We start from the raw sequence: 14844 nt of genomic DNA, 5'->3' as shown, positions 1-14844 counted from the left end.
AATCACGGATGCTGACTAGAGCTTCCTGTTTTGCCCTTCCTGCTTCCGCTAAGGGACGTGCGTGCAGTCCCGGCCGGCCAGCCACCACGCTCTTATTGGAAAAGCTGTCTTCCAGGTTAACTCTAAAAAATAAATAAGCAGCCCTGATTACTTTTTAGGGGTGGGAAACACTGGCGAGTGTGTGTGTGTGTGTGTGTGTGTGGTCTGTGGGGCTGTACTGTAGGTTGGGTTTGTGTGTGTGTGTGTGTGTGTGTGTGTGTGTGTGTATGTGTGTGTGTGTGTGTGTGTAGGTCAGGTTTGTGGTGTGTGTGTGTGTGTGTGTGTGTGTGTGTGTGTGTGTGTGCAGGTCGGGTTTGTGGTGTGTGTGTGGTCTGTGGGGCTGTATTGTAGGTTGGGTTTGGTGTGTGTGTGTGTGTGTGTGTGTGTGTGTGTGTGTGTGGTCTGTGGGGCTGTATTGTAGGTTGGGTTTGTGGTTTGTGTGTGTATGTGTGTGTGTATGTATGTGTGTATATGTACATGTATGTAGGTCGGGTTTGTGGTGTGTGTGTGGTCTGTGGGTGTGTGTGTGTATGTGTGTGTATGTATGTATGTGTGTGTGTGTAGGTCAGGTTTGTGGTGTGTGTGTTATGTCTTGGAAATCCATTTTGAAGGAGACAGACTTCTTTGTGGGGAGGGAAGGAGTTTGAGAAGGCCACAGTGGGTGCCCCCTGAGCTCTGCAACACTCACACCACTCCCTTCCCACACCTTCATGCACCTCACACCCTGCAAGGCTCCATAGACATGCATTCCCCTGCAGTGGTTCTTACCTGAGGAGGATATGTTCCGAGACAGTGAAATAGCAAGCAGTGCCCTTATGTGAATACATTTTCCTTTATAGACATTGTAGACATTAGGTAGAATAGCCAATCAATAACAGCTCATAATAAAATAGGACAACTCTAACAATATGTTGCAATAATGGTTATTTAAAGTATGAGAATTGATTATTTCTGAAAATTTTCACTCAGTACTTTTATGTCCAGGATGGCAATATCAGTAGACATGCTAACACGGAAGGGGGAAATCTCACACTAGACTCTTGAACGAAGAACTCCAGGCAACCGAAGATGAGAGAGAGAGAGAGGAGAGAGAGACAGCTTCTCCCAGGAAAGAGCCCCCTCGTTGTTTGAACAATACAAAGTAGTCAGCCCTGAAACCATACACACAGAACAGCAGCAACAGCAACAAAACAGACTTGGAAGGGTGCATTTCTATGTCTGTGCACTTATAAGCAAATATACATATGTGTAACAATAACTAGCGTGTGTCACTTTGAAAGTGGAAGGAGCAGGAAGGAAGACAGGAAAGAGGTTAAAGTATTAAAAAAAAATAACACTAGTCTCAAATCCTAGTTGACCATGGGTAACCTAAAACCAAAGAAAGCAAAAGTAAGGATGGGAAGAGAGCGACTGATGTTAGCAGCAGGTAAAGGAGGGCTTCATGGTGCAGCTGAGAGGCATTAAGTAGTCTGTCACAAGTCACAGAATTGGAGAGGAACAGATGGACTGAGGTCCAGGTCCTGCCCCTACACAACATCTCCAGACCACTCCCTGTGGCTCCTGTCAGGGTTGGGTCTTGCTGCTGCGTGGTACCCCATGAAAACCTTATTTCAGACTCTGAATGCTTAAGTAAGGTTCCAGAGCAGCCTTCCAGAACCTTCCTCTGGAGGTGTGTCTGTTTGACGGAGCATGGTGGAGGGGGTCGGGAGGGAAGGGAACAGAAGGCAGGAGTGGGCAGGTTATTTTCCTAGTTTCCCATTGCATAGAGCCAAAGAGCAGGAGACAAAGACAAACTCACGCTCCTGACGCTGCGGATTCGCTCTGTGCTCTGGATAGCCCACTGGAGTGGTTTGCGAGCACGGAGAAGGGCAGCCTCAGGAAGTGTCCGTGTTGAGGGCTGGTGCAGGACATTTGAGTACAGCAGAGGCTTACAGCAAGACCCCTTATTTGGGGGTCACAGTGAATGGCCCAGGGCAGGAAGTAAAAGATATTTGTCTCTTCAAAAACCTGCAGGGACTGGAGAGGTGGTTCAGCAGTTAAGAGCCCTTGCTGCTCTAACAGAGGAGTTCCCAGCACCCACATGGTGGGTCACAAAGGTCTGCAACTCCAATCCCATCACATCCTTCCGGAAGATCCAACACCCCTTTCTGACTGGAGGCACTAGTCATGCACCTGTGCACATACGTCTGTGCAGGCAAACACTCAGAGAATAAAAGTAAATGACTCTTAGAGCAGGCAATGGGTCAGGGACCCCCTTGGAAAGGTGCGCTTGCAGGTGCGTGCGTGCGTGCGTGCGTGCGTGAGTGCGTGCGTGCGTGAGTGCGTGCGTGCGTGCGTGTTGCGAAGTGGGCAGTCCCATGCCTCCTCTCTCCACCAGCACCGTTTTTTCTTGTGTGTGGAACGGGATAGGGGGTACTAATAGCCCTTCTAGTTGTTTCTCTGAATGATAATAATTTAATGAGAGCAATAGCAAATAGTGGCTGTAACTAGTAGAAAGTTAAAGTTAGAGGGTAGTCAGGTGCTGAGCCAGCACAAAAGCGAGGCTGACAACCAAGATTTGGCTGGTTCCGAAACAGCAGATTGAAGGAATCTGTAAAGAGCCCTTGTACTGGTTCTGAGAGCTCTAAAAACTGGGTTGAAAATGAAGAGTACAGGAGCCATAAAATAGCGCCAAGTATTTTTTTTTCCCCTAGTGTGAGCCAATCTTTTGAGACTTGGACTCTAAATATTACATATGAGTCACTCCTACTTCCTTCCCCTCCAAAACAATCTTGTCTGGGACACATTAGGAGGGTGGCTTTTCAGCGTCTCCCACCAAACTCTTGTCTCTCATCGTGGGCAGAACAGCCCCTTGCAGAAAAACTGTCTCCTTCATTTCAGTCCCCTTGGAGGCTAGAGCCAGTTTCCATAGAAAAAAAGGAGCGTCCTATGAGCCACAAGATCCAGGAAGACACTAGGTGGCGCCAGACCCTCGCGGTTTCCAGCCCGTCAAACACCGTTTCTTTTCCTGCGAGGTAAGTCCTATCCTTGCTAGAGACTTGGGGCTATTTCAATGCATTCCACAAACATAAAGCGACTTCCTATCTGTCCCAGGTAGGCTTGATATTGCTGTGATAAGACACCATGCTCAAAGCAGCTGGGGGAGGAAAGGGTTTATTTGGTTCATCCTTCCACATTTCTGTTCATATTACAGAGGAAGTCAGGACTCAAACAGGTCAGGAATCTGGAGACAGAAGGTGGTGCAGAGGTCACAGAGGAGTGCTGCTTACTGACTTGGATCTTCATGGCTTGCTCAGCCCTTTCTTATAAAACCCAGGACCACCAGCTCAGGGATGGCCCCACTCACAATGGGCTGGGTCCTCTTCCACCAATCACTAATTAAGAACATGCCCTACATACAGGCTTACTATAACCTGATCTTATGGAGGCATTTCTCAACTGAGTTCTCTTCTCTCGGATGACTCTAATTTGTGTCAAGTTGATATAAAACCTTGCCCATCACGCTGTCTCAGCTCAAGGCACCCCTCTTGTACCTTTGTTGCTGCTCCCCACCCCCTTTCTGATGGGGTGGTGGAAGGAGGTTCCCAGACCTGATGCTGACACCCCAAGTTTGTTACCAGCTATAAATATATTCCTTTGCAACTTCTGCCATACCCTGAGGGTCAGGGAGAAAAACTTTCTTCCTTAGGAGGCACAGGAAAAAAGAAAAGAAAAAGGCAAATCTCTCTGTGAGAACAGCTAAGTCTTCTGTTCCCACTGGGTCAGAGCTGCCAGCACAATCTAGGCCTTGCCCGTCTAGGGGAATACAGGACCCCATTGTCCTCAGTTCAATTCCTAGCACCTTTTAGAAGAGAAACCCCCGTTTTAAGCTCCCGACCTTGAGAGCTCAGTTCTGGGGCAGATGGGTTCCAAAGCAATATCCTGCCTTCATCTTGAGCACTCCCCAGACCTGCAGGCAGGCGGACAGCACAATCAGTGAACAGATAAAGCGATTGACCCCCCCCCCCCTCGGGCCTCCTGGTCACTGCTGGGTCTTATGTCTCTTTAAAACGAAGCTGTTCAGGGGTTGGGGATTTAGCTCAGCGGTAGAGCGCTTGCCTAGCAAGCGCAAGGCCCTGGGTTCGGTCCCCACCTCCGAAAAAAAGAAAAGAAAAACAAAACAAAACAAAAAAAAAGAACCTTACCCAACACATTCAAGATGGCCACCAGAACGTGTGCACGTGTGCTCTATGGCAGTTTTGGCAAATAGAGTTCCCATCAGCAGTGGCCGTCTGGGGATGTGAAGGCTAATGGTTCAGAGGGAAATCCCAGGCCCCACTTCTTCACCTTCTTACTCTGTGGAGTTCCCTGTGGTGAGAGAGGTTGGGCTGTCACAGAGTTGTGGGACAGTTGTGAGGGGAGGCTCCTAACCTCTTCCACCATGCAGACACAGTGAGAAGCCAGCTCTGTCTCAGACACTGGAAGTTGCCCTCAGAGGACTCTCTGGGGATCAGAACGTGTCTTCCCCAGGCAGCACGCCCTGTTAACACTGCTGCTTAGATTAAAGGCCCTTGCAACCACCAGAGATTGGAAGGAGTTTTACTTTATAGTCCCTTGCCTTCTTAAAGACCAGAGCACTAGGCAGAAAGCCTTTCCCTTTGGTTAAGGCAGTGGTTCTCAACCTTCCTAACGCTGTGACCTCTTAATGAGGTTTCTCACATTGTCGTGACCCCCGCAACCATAAAATTATTTTTGTTGCTACTTCATAACTGTAATTTTGCTACTGTTATGAATCATAGTGTAAAAATCTGTGCTTTCCCATGGTCTTAGGTAACCCTGGTGAAAAGATCAGTTAACACCCCAAACGGGTAGTGACCAACAGGTTGAGAAGCACTGGGTTACGTTTTCCCAGACTGGAGGCACATCCACAGGGAGATTACAGAAAGTGGCCACCGTGTGGATATCAGTGGTCTGTGCTGCATCCTGAAGACACATCGCTGTCTACAAGGCCCTGCTGCAGCTGTGGGCCATGTTAACACCTGCAGTCCCCGCTGCCTCTGAGCTCCTTGTCTGGGCCAGGGGTCCTGTTGTAGAGGGGAGCCACGTTTGTGGTCTGTGCTGTGGCCAGAAACTTTGTGGAGACCCATCATGATCCATCAGTCTGTGTCGGGTCAGTCATCCATCCTGTGTCATGTGTGTCCTGTGGCCTCCCCCTCCCCACTGGCCCCCACGTGCGTGAAGAGCAGGGAGTGATATGGAGGACTGCAGACAGACAGTTGAAAGGGAGGAACATGGATGGCATCTGTGACAACCCCTACCAACCCCAACAACCTCCCCGCCCCCTAAAGTAACAGCCTCGACAGGAAGCCGCTAAAGAGAACTCTTAGAACAGTGTGATTGGGATGGCGTAGCTCTCCACAACTGGTGGTTTCTGACAAAGGTGTGGGAGGGGAAGGACTCAGTTCTCTCTCTCTCTCTCTCTCTCTCTCTCTCTCTCTCTCTCTCTCTCTCACACACACACACACACACACACACACAGTGAGTATACAGATGACACAAAATGGACTATAAAATTATTATTTTTATCTTTACATGTTTTGGGGGGGTTACCAGGGTGGGGGACTGACACAGAAGGACTGGAAAGTGAGTGTGATGGACAGCCATGATGTAAAATCCTCAGAGAATCAATAAAAATGTGATGTTGGGAAAAGTGGCCACTCCTAGAGTCATTCTGGTCCTGGGCCCATTTCACGTCTATAGAATTTTTTTTTTTTTTTTGGTTCTTTTTTTTCAGAGCTGGGAACCAAACCCAGGGCCTTGCGCTTCCTAGGTAAGCGCTCTACCACTGAGCTAAATCCCCAGCCCCTATAGAATTTTTATTGTTGTGCATGCCCGTTGAGTTTCTTCATTCACTCAGCCAGTGTCTCTCTGTGCCTCTGCTTCCCAGATTGCCACCTTCTCTAGCTCCCTCCCCTGACAAAGCTCAGTGTATAAGCAACGGGCCTGCACTGCGTTACTGAGTCACACATGTTAATACATCCCTATGCCTTCTTTCCTTCTGTTAATCAGCTGCCAGCCTCCAAAACTATGGCTTCTTAAGCTCTGTGCCGGGATCCCACATGGGGCCACACAGCTGAATGCAGGGTTTGAACAGAAAATTTGGCAGCAGCGAAATGCAAAACGACTGAGTATTTCTGTCGGCACTCGCCGATGCTGGGTTGAGTGATGTCACTGCAGCCTTGGTTCTGAACATACAATGTGCACACTTTGCACTGTGCACACCACCACCACAGAATACCAAAGGATGCTGCTTGAAACACTCGATCGTATGTTTCCGACTGCATGTACAAGGCTTCCCGCTCTTATAGGAACTCAGTGGCTTCATTACAGAAAACAAGACTGAATTTCCTTCTGCTGCTCCTCGGAGGCAAGTATCAGATCAGTGAACTTGGGGCTTTGCAGTTAGCATGCTGGACTTTAAGAACTGTTGTTTGAGTTATGGACCTCAGTTGTTTTACTTTAAAAAAAAAAAAAAATCATCCAGTGAGTTTTGGTTTGGGATTAGGACAGAATTTCCAACAGCGTCTGAAATGTCTGAAATGGCCCTAATGGTGCTTCTGCCATTTTGTGCTGTGTATTTGTGTGACGGGACATTCTCAGCACCGGTGATCATAAAACTAAAATAACAATCAGCTCAGAAAAAAAATGTTGAAGACGCAACGTATTCCACAGTGTCCAGTATCACACTGTGGTTTGGTTCTTTATGTAAAATGAACAAGCATCTCATTAACGTGTAAACTCGCTTAGTGTCTGCTTTAATAGACAGCGAAATTGTATGCATGCCAAAGAATTGTTTTAAAGTAAGCTTCTTTATGATCGCCCATCAGCAAACACTTGATTTGTCGACCCATTCTGTTTACTTCTACACCCAGCCACAGAAACACTTCTGAGATGAAAGGGCAGTCACAAGTGGAAAACTTTTTTTTTTTTTTTTTTTTTTGGTTCTTTTTTTTCGGAGCTGGGGACCGAACCCAGGGCCTTGCGCTTCCTAGGCAAGCGCTCTACCACTGAGCTAAATCCCCAACCCCACAAGTGGAAAACTTTTAAGAAGCCCCAATTTAAGCCACTAGTCTGGGGTACGCACCACACCACTGTAGGCAGCAAATATTAAGCCCCCAAAGATCTGTGGGAGCAGTTGGTTGAGGCAGGTACATGATATAGAAATAGGAAGGGGAAATATTGGTTGGAAGACATCCCAGATAAGCTCCCCATAATGGCACTGAGGTAGAAAAGAACTGTGGAGGTAGGAGATGTCGCAGAGGGGCCAGGCATGCAGTCGGCCTTGGGTAGACATCACTGCCTGTGTCCACTCTAGACATCCTGTTGGCCAGTGCATGATGAAGGATAGTGGGCCAGGAAGCCTGGGTGACAGCAGCTTCCAGGATGCTCTCAAGGTCAGTGTTACGAACCGTGAGCATGTCGAGATCACTGCAGGGACAGCTTATGCCATGGGAGGTCAGAGTGAAGTTACCAAGGGGCAAGTGGCTTCTCTATTCCCTTCCTTAGACTCTTGGAGTTTGGGAAGGTCTAGGCCCCTTCTGCACTGCTTGACACCCTTCCCATTTTTATTTTTTGTGTGCTGGCGCTGAGGACACTCAGGGCCAAACTCATTCCACTCCAGCTGCTCCACTGCACTGTGCTTCCAATAGTCTTGGTCCTTCAAACTGCACCCCTCCCCATGGACCATAACCTCACCCCTCCCCATGGACCATAGCCACACCCCTCCCCATGGACCATAACCTCACCCCTCCCCATGGACCATAGCCACACCCCTCCCCATGGACCATACTCACACCCCTCCCCATAGACCAGAGCCTCACCCCTCCCCATGGACCAGAGCCTCACCCCTCCCCATGGACCATAGCCACACCCCTCCACATGGACCATACTCACACCCCTCCCCATAGACCATAGCCACACCTTCCCCATGGATCATAGCCTCACCCCTCCGCATAGACCATACTCACACCCCTCCCCATAGACCATAGCCACACCCCTCCCCATGGACCATACTCACACCCCTCCCCATAGACCAGAGCCTCACCCCTCCCCATGGACCATAGCCACACCCCTCCCCATGGACCAGAGCCTCACCCCTCCCCATAGACCATACTCACACCCCTCCCCATAGACCATAGCCACACCCCTCCCCATGGACCAGAGCCACAACCCTCTCCATGGACCAGAGCCACACCCCTCCCCAGGGACCATAGCCACACCCCTCCCCATAGACCATACTCACACCCCACCCCATAGACCAGAGCCACACCCCTCCCCATGGACCATAGCCACACCCCTCCCCATAGACCATACTCACACCCCTCCCCATAGACCATAGCCACACCCCTCCCCATGGACCAGAGCCACACCCCTCCCTGTAGACCATAGCCACACCTTCCCCATGAACCATAGCCACACCCTCCCCATAGACCATAGCCACACCCTCCCCATGGACCAGAGCCTCACCCCTCCCCATGGACCAGAGCCTCACCCCTCCCCATGGACCAGAACCTCACCCCTCCCCATGGACCAGAACCTCACTCCTCTGCATGGACCATAGCCACACCCCTCCCCGTGGAACATGCTGCAGGGCAGCTTTGCTGAAGACCTTTTCCTCGTGAAAAGAAAACTCTAGAAATCAGGCAGCAAGGTTTATAGTAAAGAATCCCCCCTTCTCCCACAAGAATGTTCATAGCCTCCTGAGTTCTCTCCTCAGAGGCAACCTCTGACCACCCCCACCCCTTCCCCACACATTCCTGTTCCCAGAATTTTCTTTTTAACAAATCGATCTTTCCTTTACTCCTGATCCCACCATGGAGGGTCTTTCCCATCAGGCTCTCGAACGTACCCTCCCCAGTCTCAACTCCACCCACAGAGTCAGACTCTTGCCGCCATCGCAGTCCTGCTCCCTGCCACAGCATAGTTTAAAAGGTCGTTATACAGGGCTGGAGATGGCTCAGAGTTACGAACTTGCTGCCCTTACAGAGGTCTGGGCAATGACTTCCTACGAAACGGCTCACAACGGTTTAGAACGCTAGTTGCAAGGGCGTCTGATGCCCTCGTCTGAATTCAGTGATGCATATACACACACGTAGGCGAGACACTCATACGCATAAAGTAAGGACATCTAATGTTTAAAATAATTGATGGGCTGGAGAGATGGCTCAGTGGTTAAGAGCACTGACTGCTCTTCCAGAGGTCCTGAGTTCAATTCTCAGCAACCACATGGTGGCTCACAACCATCTGTAAAGAGATCTGATACCCTCTTCTGGTGTGTCTGAAGACAGCTACAGTGTACTTATATATAATAAATAAATAAGGCTGGGGATTTAGCTCAGTGGTAGAGCGCTTACCTAGGAAGCGCAAGGCCCTGGGTTCGGTCCCCAGCTCCGAAAAAAAGAACCAAAAAAATAAATAAATAAATAAATAAATAAATAAATAAATAAATCTTTAAAAAAAATAATTGACACGAGCTTGCTTACTCCTTTGAGTAATGACCACCCATAAAACTACACACAATTTCTTTTCTGATCTGCGTTCCCTAATCTCTTCCAGCAAAGAAAACCGCAATTAACCAATTGCTTGCATTGTCTTCTAGACCATTATTACACGTATTAAATGTACACCAATTAAAGCAAGATATTCTTTTGCTTTCACTCACAGGACCGAATGGGATTCATGCTTTCTACGTCGACTCTTTTAAAATGTAGTAATAGATTGTAGGAGCGTTCCCATAGCAATTGGTAAGAGCCTCTGGTTGCTTTCTACAGCTGAACATCCAGTCTCATGGACATAGCCTAGTCCAGCCAACATTCCCCGTCACACATCAGATAGTAAATATTTTAGGACCCATGAGGTCAGAGAGTCTCTGTGGAAAGTATTTAGCCCACTTGTGCAAGAGTGCAGGGACAACATGGAAAGAAAGGGACATGACAACGTTTCAGTAAGATTCATTTATGAACAATGAAAAGAATTTCCCAGAAAGCTCGTGAATCACGGAGACAGAATTTTCCTTTTGATTTTTAAAAACTATTTTTAAATGTTAAAAGCTAGGTATGGGAACTCACGTCCTGGTAATCCCAGCACTCAGGAGGCTGAGTCGGGAGAATCACCCTAAGTGTTAAGGTCAGGCTGGCTACAGCGTGGGACCCTGACTCAGCCCTCTTCCCCAGAAAATGTTAAAACTCTTCATAGTTTGAAAATGCTGCGCAAGGCCCTGGGTTCAGTCCCTAGCTCCGAAAAAAAAAAGAACCAAAAAAAAAAAAAAAAAAAAAAAAAGAAAGAAAATGCTACAAAAGCAGGCAAAAAGCCAGATTTGGCTTCTTGGTGGTAGAACACCAGTCCTTGGCTTATCCAACCAGTCCCTGTTAATGAGAATCAAATGGTTTGGGGGCTTTGCTGGGATGTGCACTGCACACGCATGCAGATGCTACGGGACAAGCTCCAAGAAGGGGAATTGCTGGACCTTCGTGGTTCTTACTTAATAGATGTGACTAATGGCTGTGCCGATGTGTCCAGCAGCACGGCACAGGACGAGCTGTGTCTTCACAGCCAACTGCAGGCCCAGGTAATGGCTCATCTGAGCCGGAAAGGCCAAGGCGCCTTGGTCGTCTCCTCTACATGTTACTTACAAAGACGTCGCCATCTTTCGGCATGCTTAGCTGCTACTTACGTTTCATGTTTCTTTCCTATCTTGTTTTTTTCATTTCTTCTTTCTGTTTTCGAGGCAGGTTCTTGCCCAGCCTGGTCTCACACTCACAATCCTCCTGCCTCAGTCCCTTGAGTGTTGGAATTATAGCCACCATGCCTAGCTCTGCTGTGCATAAACGTTTATTGGTCTTTTCTTTTGATACTGTTTTGACCTCTATTTTTATTTTCTTTCACTACTTTCGGCTTGTGCCTCTTATTTTATCCTCCTACAGCTTTTTAAATTTTTATTTTAATGGATATAATTACATCATTCCCCCCTCCAACTCCTCTCATAACTCCCCCCTACAACTCTCAAATTTAGAGCTTCTTTTTCTTTATTATTCTCACACACACACACACACACACACACACACACACACACACACAGACACACGCACGCATACACGCATAAGTATATGAATACAACCTCCTGCTGATTCCATCCACTGTTGCATGTATGTATATGATCATTTGATCAAATGATCAGGACTGATCATTTGGTATTGGATATCAATAGTGAAGACTCAGCAGCCATAGCCTGGTCTGGCCTCAGACATGTAATACTCCTCTCTCCTGCTGGGATGGCAGGCACCCGGCTCTTGTCATCTCTTTTGCACATGCTGTTCTTTGTGCCTGGAACAGGATGCAGAATGCTTACTTGCCCGTCTCGGAGCAGGAGCCATGGTCATGTCTCTGTCTCCAGCTGGCCACACTGAGCTAGACGCAGCGAAGGTCTCTCTCAGCCTCGTTAACTGAAGGGACAAGTGGATATTTCTTTGACCCACCTACAGTCCGTTGTAACAAAGAAGACATGGGCAAAGCATGTGGTGTGAGGTGTTGAACAGTGAAGTCCTGATGCAGCAGGGCATGGGAAGTCTGTCACGAATTTGTGAGGGAATGAGGTGAGGAGGAATCTACCAGTGCTGTGCCTGAGAATGGCCAATCCAAACTCTGACTACAAACTCTACACTATAACCCCAGCTCCTGCTAGAGTCAAACATCACCCAGTCAGAACTGGTTTCCATTTGTATGGTGGTAAATCAACACCAGAGAGAAAACAGGATCTGTGTGAAAATAGCCCTCCCCACGGCTCTCCTACAGTGAGCTCAATGCACTTGTCTTTTTCTAGTCTGATCTGACTCAGTGACTCTTTCACCCCCTAGGACCCTAACTTGCCAAAATGTTGACTGTCTACTACAGGCCAGGTACAGAAGTAGAACCTTCTGGCATAGCCTGTATAGACAGTTTGCCAACCACAGCTGCTGGCTGGCAGGCATTCAGCTGTCAAGACAAAGGAGACAGCCAGGGAGCACCAATGATCCTCATAGAGGGCTAAGTTGTGTTGAAAGCATGAGCCTTATGCCAAACTCCTATTCTAGCCACTTACAGGTACTCTTCAGGCCTCAAGCTCTTCATTGCTAAGCTTCCTCGTGGGGCTTTGGCAGAATAGTGTGTTTAAACTGTGTGAGACCACATGCAGGCAGTGTGGCAGGAACTTCAACAAGCTTATCTTACGACCTTTAGCAGGCTGAGGTACCTTTTCTAACCAGGGGGGTCTGCAAACTAACCTCTGAGATCCCTGGAGACCCAGAGTGGATGTTTGAGGCTCCTTGCAAGGGACTAGAAAGCCATGTCAGGAACATCCTCCACAACCCACAGGGACCCTGAAGTTGCTCCTCCTTGGGTAGCTTTCCCCAGCTTCTTCCTTAAGAGATATGAATAGAGAAAAGCAAAGGGAAATAATTCTATGAAGGAGCAGGGCTATGTGCAAGAGAATGTGTTTGGGGATCATAAGCCTGGGAGAGCCTGTAGTGGTTTGAATATACTTGCCCCACAGGAAGTGGCACTATTTGGAGGTGTGGCCTTATTGGAGGAAGTGTGTCACTGTGTTGGCAGGCTCTGAGGTCTCCTAGTGTTCAAGCTTTGCCCAATGTAGAAGACAGTCTCCTCGTCCCTGCTATTGGATCAAGATGTAGAACTCTTGGTTCTTCCAACACCATGTTTGCCTGGATGCTGCCATCCTTCCCACCATGATGATAATGGACTGTACTTCCTAAACTGTAAGCCAGCCCCAGTGAAGTGTTTCCCTTCATAAGAGTTGCCTTGGTCATGGTGTCTCTTCACAGCAGTAAAAAGCAAACTAAGACAGAAGTTGGTATCATGGACTGGGGTTCTGATGTGACAGCTTGCTTGTATTTTTGTCTGGAGGAGTGTGGGTCTTGGGACTTTGTATTTGGAAGGCAATGGAATGCTTTAACTGGGGCTTAATGGGTTATCCTACTAGGGATGTGGAAAGCAGTGGTACTGGGGGCGATTTGAACTGTGAGTCCCTGTCTCAAAAGGTTTCAGAGGAGGATTTTAGTAATGCTGCCTACAGATCATTCTTGCAGTATTTTGGTAAAAAGATGGCTGCTTTTTTGCCCGTGTCTGAAGCGTCTGCTTGAGGCTAAAGTGAAGAGATTTAGATTAATTGCATTGACAAAGAAAGTCTCAAAAAAGCCCAGCATAGATTTTTGTCCTCTCATTTACTCTCATGAAGATGATCTTGATCAAGTGTACCAAATTTAGAAAGGAAAAAAATACAAAATGCATGATAAATTCATATGTTAAATTCAAGTATTAGGGGCTGGGGATTTAGCTCAGTGGTAGAGCGCTTACCTAGGAAGCGCGAGGCCCTGGGTTTGGTCCCCAGCTCCGAAAAAAAGAACCAAAAAAAAAAAAAATTCAAGTATTAAAGGGCACGAGTAAGTGGAATAGAGCTAAATCTTCTGTTCAAGGATATTAAATGGAATTAAGGGAGTGGTGACCTCAGAGCAAGACCCCACCCTGCTAAGATTGTTGATTATGCATTTGCAGTTGAACTAAGGGATAGGTGTATTATGTTAGGCATTACTATGACCTGGTTATTTACACTTAGATATAAGGCTATATGATTGTGTGTCAGGCTGATAAGGGATGGACTGTGATGACTATTCTTGTTTGTCAACTTGACTATATCTGGAATTAATTATAATCCAGAACTTATAAAGATCTTGTAAAAGGGAATTAAAGAAAAACTTAGGTTCAGGCATAGGTACACACCTTTAATCCCATCACTCGGGAGACATAGGCATGCAGATCTTTGAGTTCAAGGTTAGCTTACGGAGCAAGTTCCAGAACAGTCAAGCTTAGGCAGTGAAGGAGTTGGTAAACAGAAAGTTGGTGTTGATGTAATCTAATTGGGCCAGTGGAAGGGGCAGCCCCCAGCAAGCAGCAGAATTTAGCGTCTTCAGCCACATGGCTCTGGCTTTAGAGTCAAGAATAGAAGAAGTTATCGGGATGATGTATGCTGGCTAGCTGGAGCTAAGAAATTAGCAGTGATTAAGAGACCAGCATCACTTGGTGAAATCTTCTGGGGAGTGTTTTCTGAGAGCACAAAGAGACTGTGTTCTAGAGATAGGCATTACGCTGGCAGAAAGACTTGGTAATGTGTAAGAATCACCCAGGTCATACTAATTTTGAAGGCCTAAAGGGGTCATGGAGAGCAACTGAGGCTTGGCACTGTGAGAGGCCATGGGAGACCATTGGCGAAGACACCAATTCAGTTGCAGTTGATGGCCCAAGACTATGCAGGGGCTATGCAAAGAAGTTGAGGCTTGGCACTATGAAGAAAGCCTAGGAGAAGCTATTAGGGAAGCCTCGTTGGAGCAGTACACCCCAGTGTATTGGAGATGCCAGTACCACGGGGTGATCACCAAGAGCAGCAGCAGCAGTGGAGTGGAGTCAGCCAGACCCTAGAGTGCCACAGAGGGCAGAGCTGGAGAGATGACTCAAGCTCTTTGGAGGAGCCCAGAAGATCGTACATGGATATCAGACATTGGAACAAGAATCTGTAATATGGAGGTTGCCTTTCAGAGCCCAAGATGTTCAAGATGCCACAGCCTTGGGATTCCTGCTAAGGAAAGCTGCTGACAGAAATGGAACCAGCCCGAGAGAAAGAGTTGTGTTGCAACCAACAAAGCAGAAAAGAGTTGGACGTCAGACACGGAGATACAGAGTTTGGAGTTCTACATCTTGACCCAAAGACAGCCAGAGAGA

The 14844-nt window shown here is 47.7% G+C and overlaps 1 protein-coding gene across 6 annotated transcripts in view; it reads left to right on the top strand.

The window, feature by feature from the left end:
- Positions 1-35: 35 nt before the first annotated feature.
- The window catches only part of LOC120096689 (uncharacterized), a 33344-nt gene continuing 18535 nt past the window's right edge, over positions 36-14844 (top strand). For 2 of the 6 annotated variants that reach the window (XM_087584598.1, XM_087584597.1), the window contains exon 1: positions 2822-3053. In XM_087584598.1, the coding sequence (XP_087440724.1) occupies positions 2968-3053 (86 nt within the window). In that variant the 5' untranslated portion in view covers positions 2822-2967. Of the gene's footprint in view, positions 116-2052; positions 2255-2390; positions 2452-2821; positions 3054-6087; positions 6910-14844 lie in introns of those variants that run through there. The other 4 variants (XR_015637173.1, XR_015637171.1, XR_015637170.1 and 1 more) reach the window with 4 other exon arrangements.

Source organism: Rattus norvegicus, chromosome 14, assembly GCF_021556685.1.
Source record: "Rattus norvegicus strain SHRSP/BbbUtx chromosome 14, alternate assembly SHRSP_T2T, whole genome shotgun sequence".
Lineage (NCBI taxonomy): Eukaryota > Metazoa > Chordata > Mammalia > Rodentia > Muridae > Rattus > Rattus norvegicus.
The sequence above is the reverse complement of the archived record's forward strand: the minus strand, read 5'-3'. Positions and strand labels throughout refer to the sequence as shown.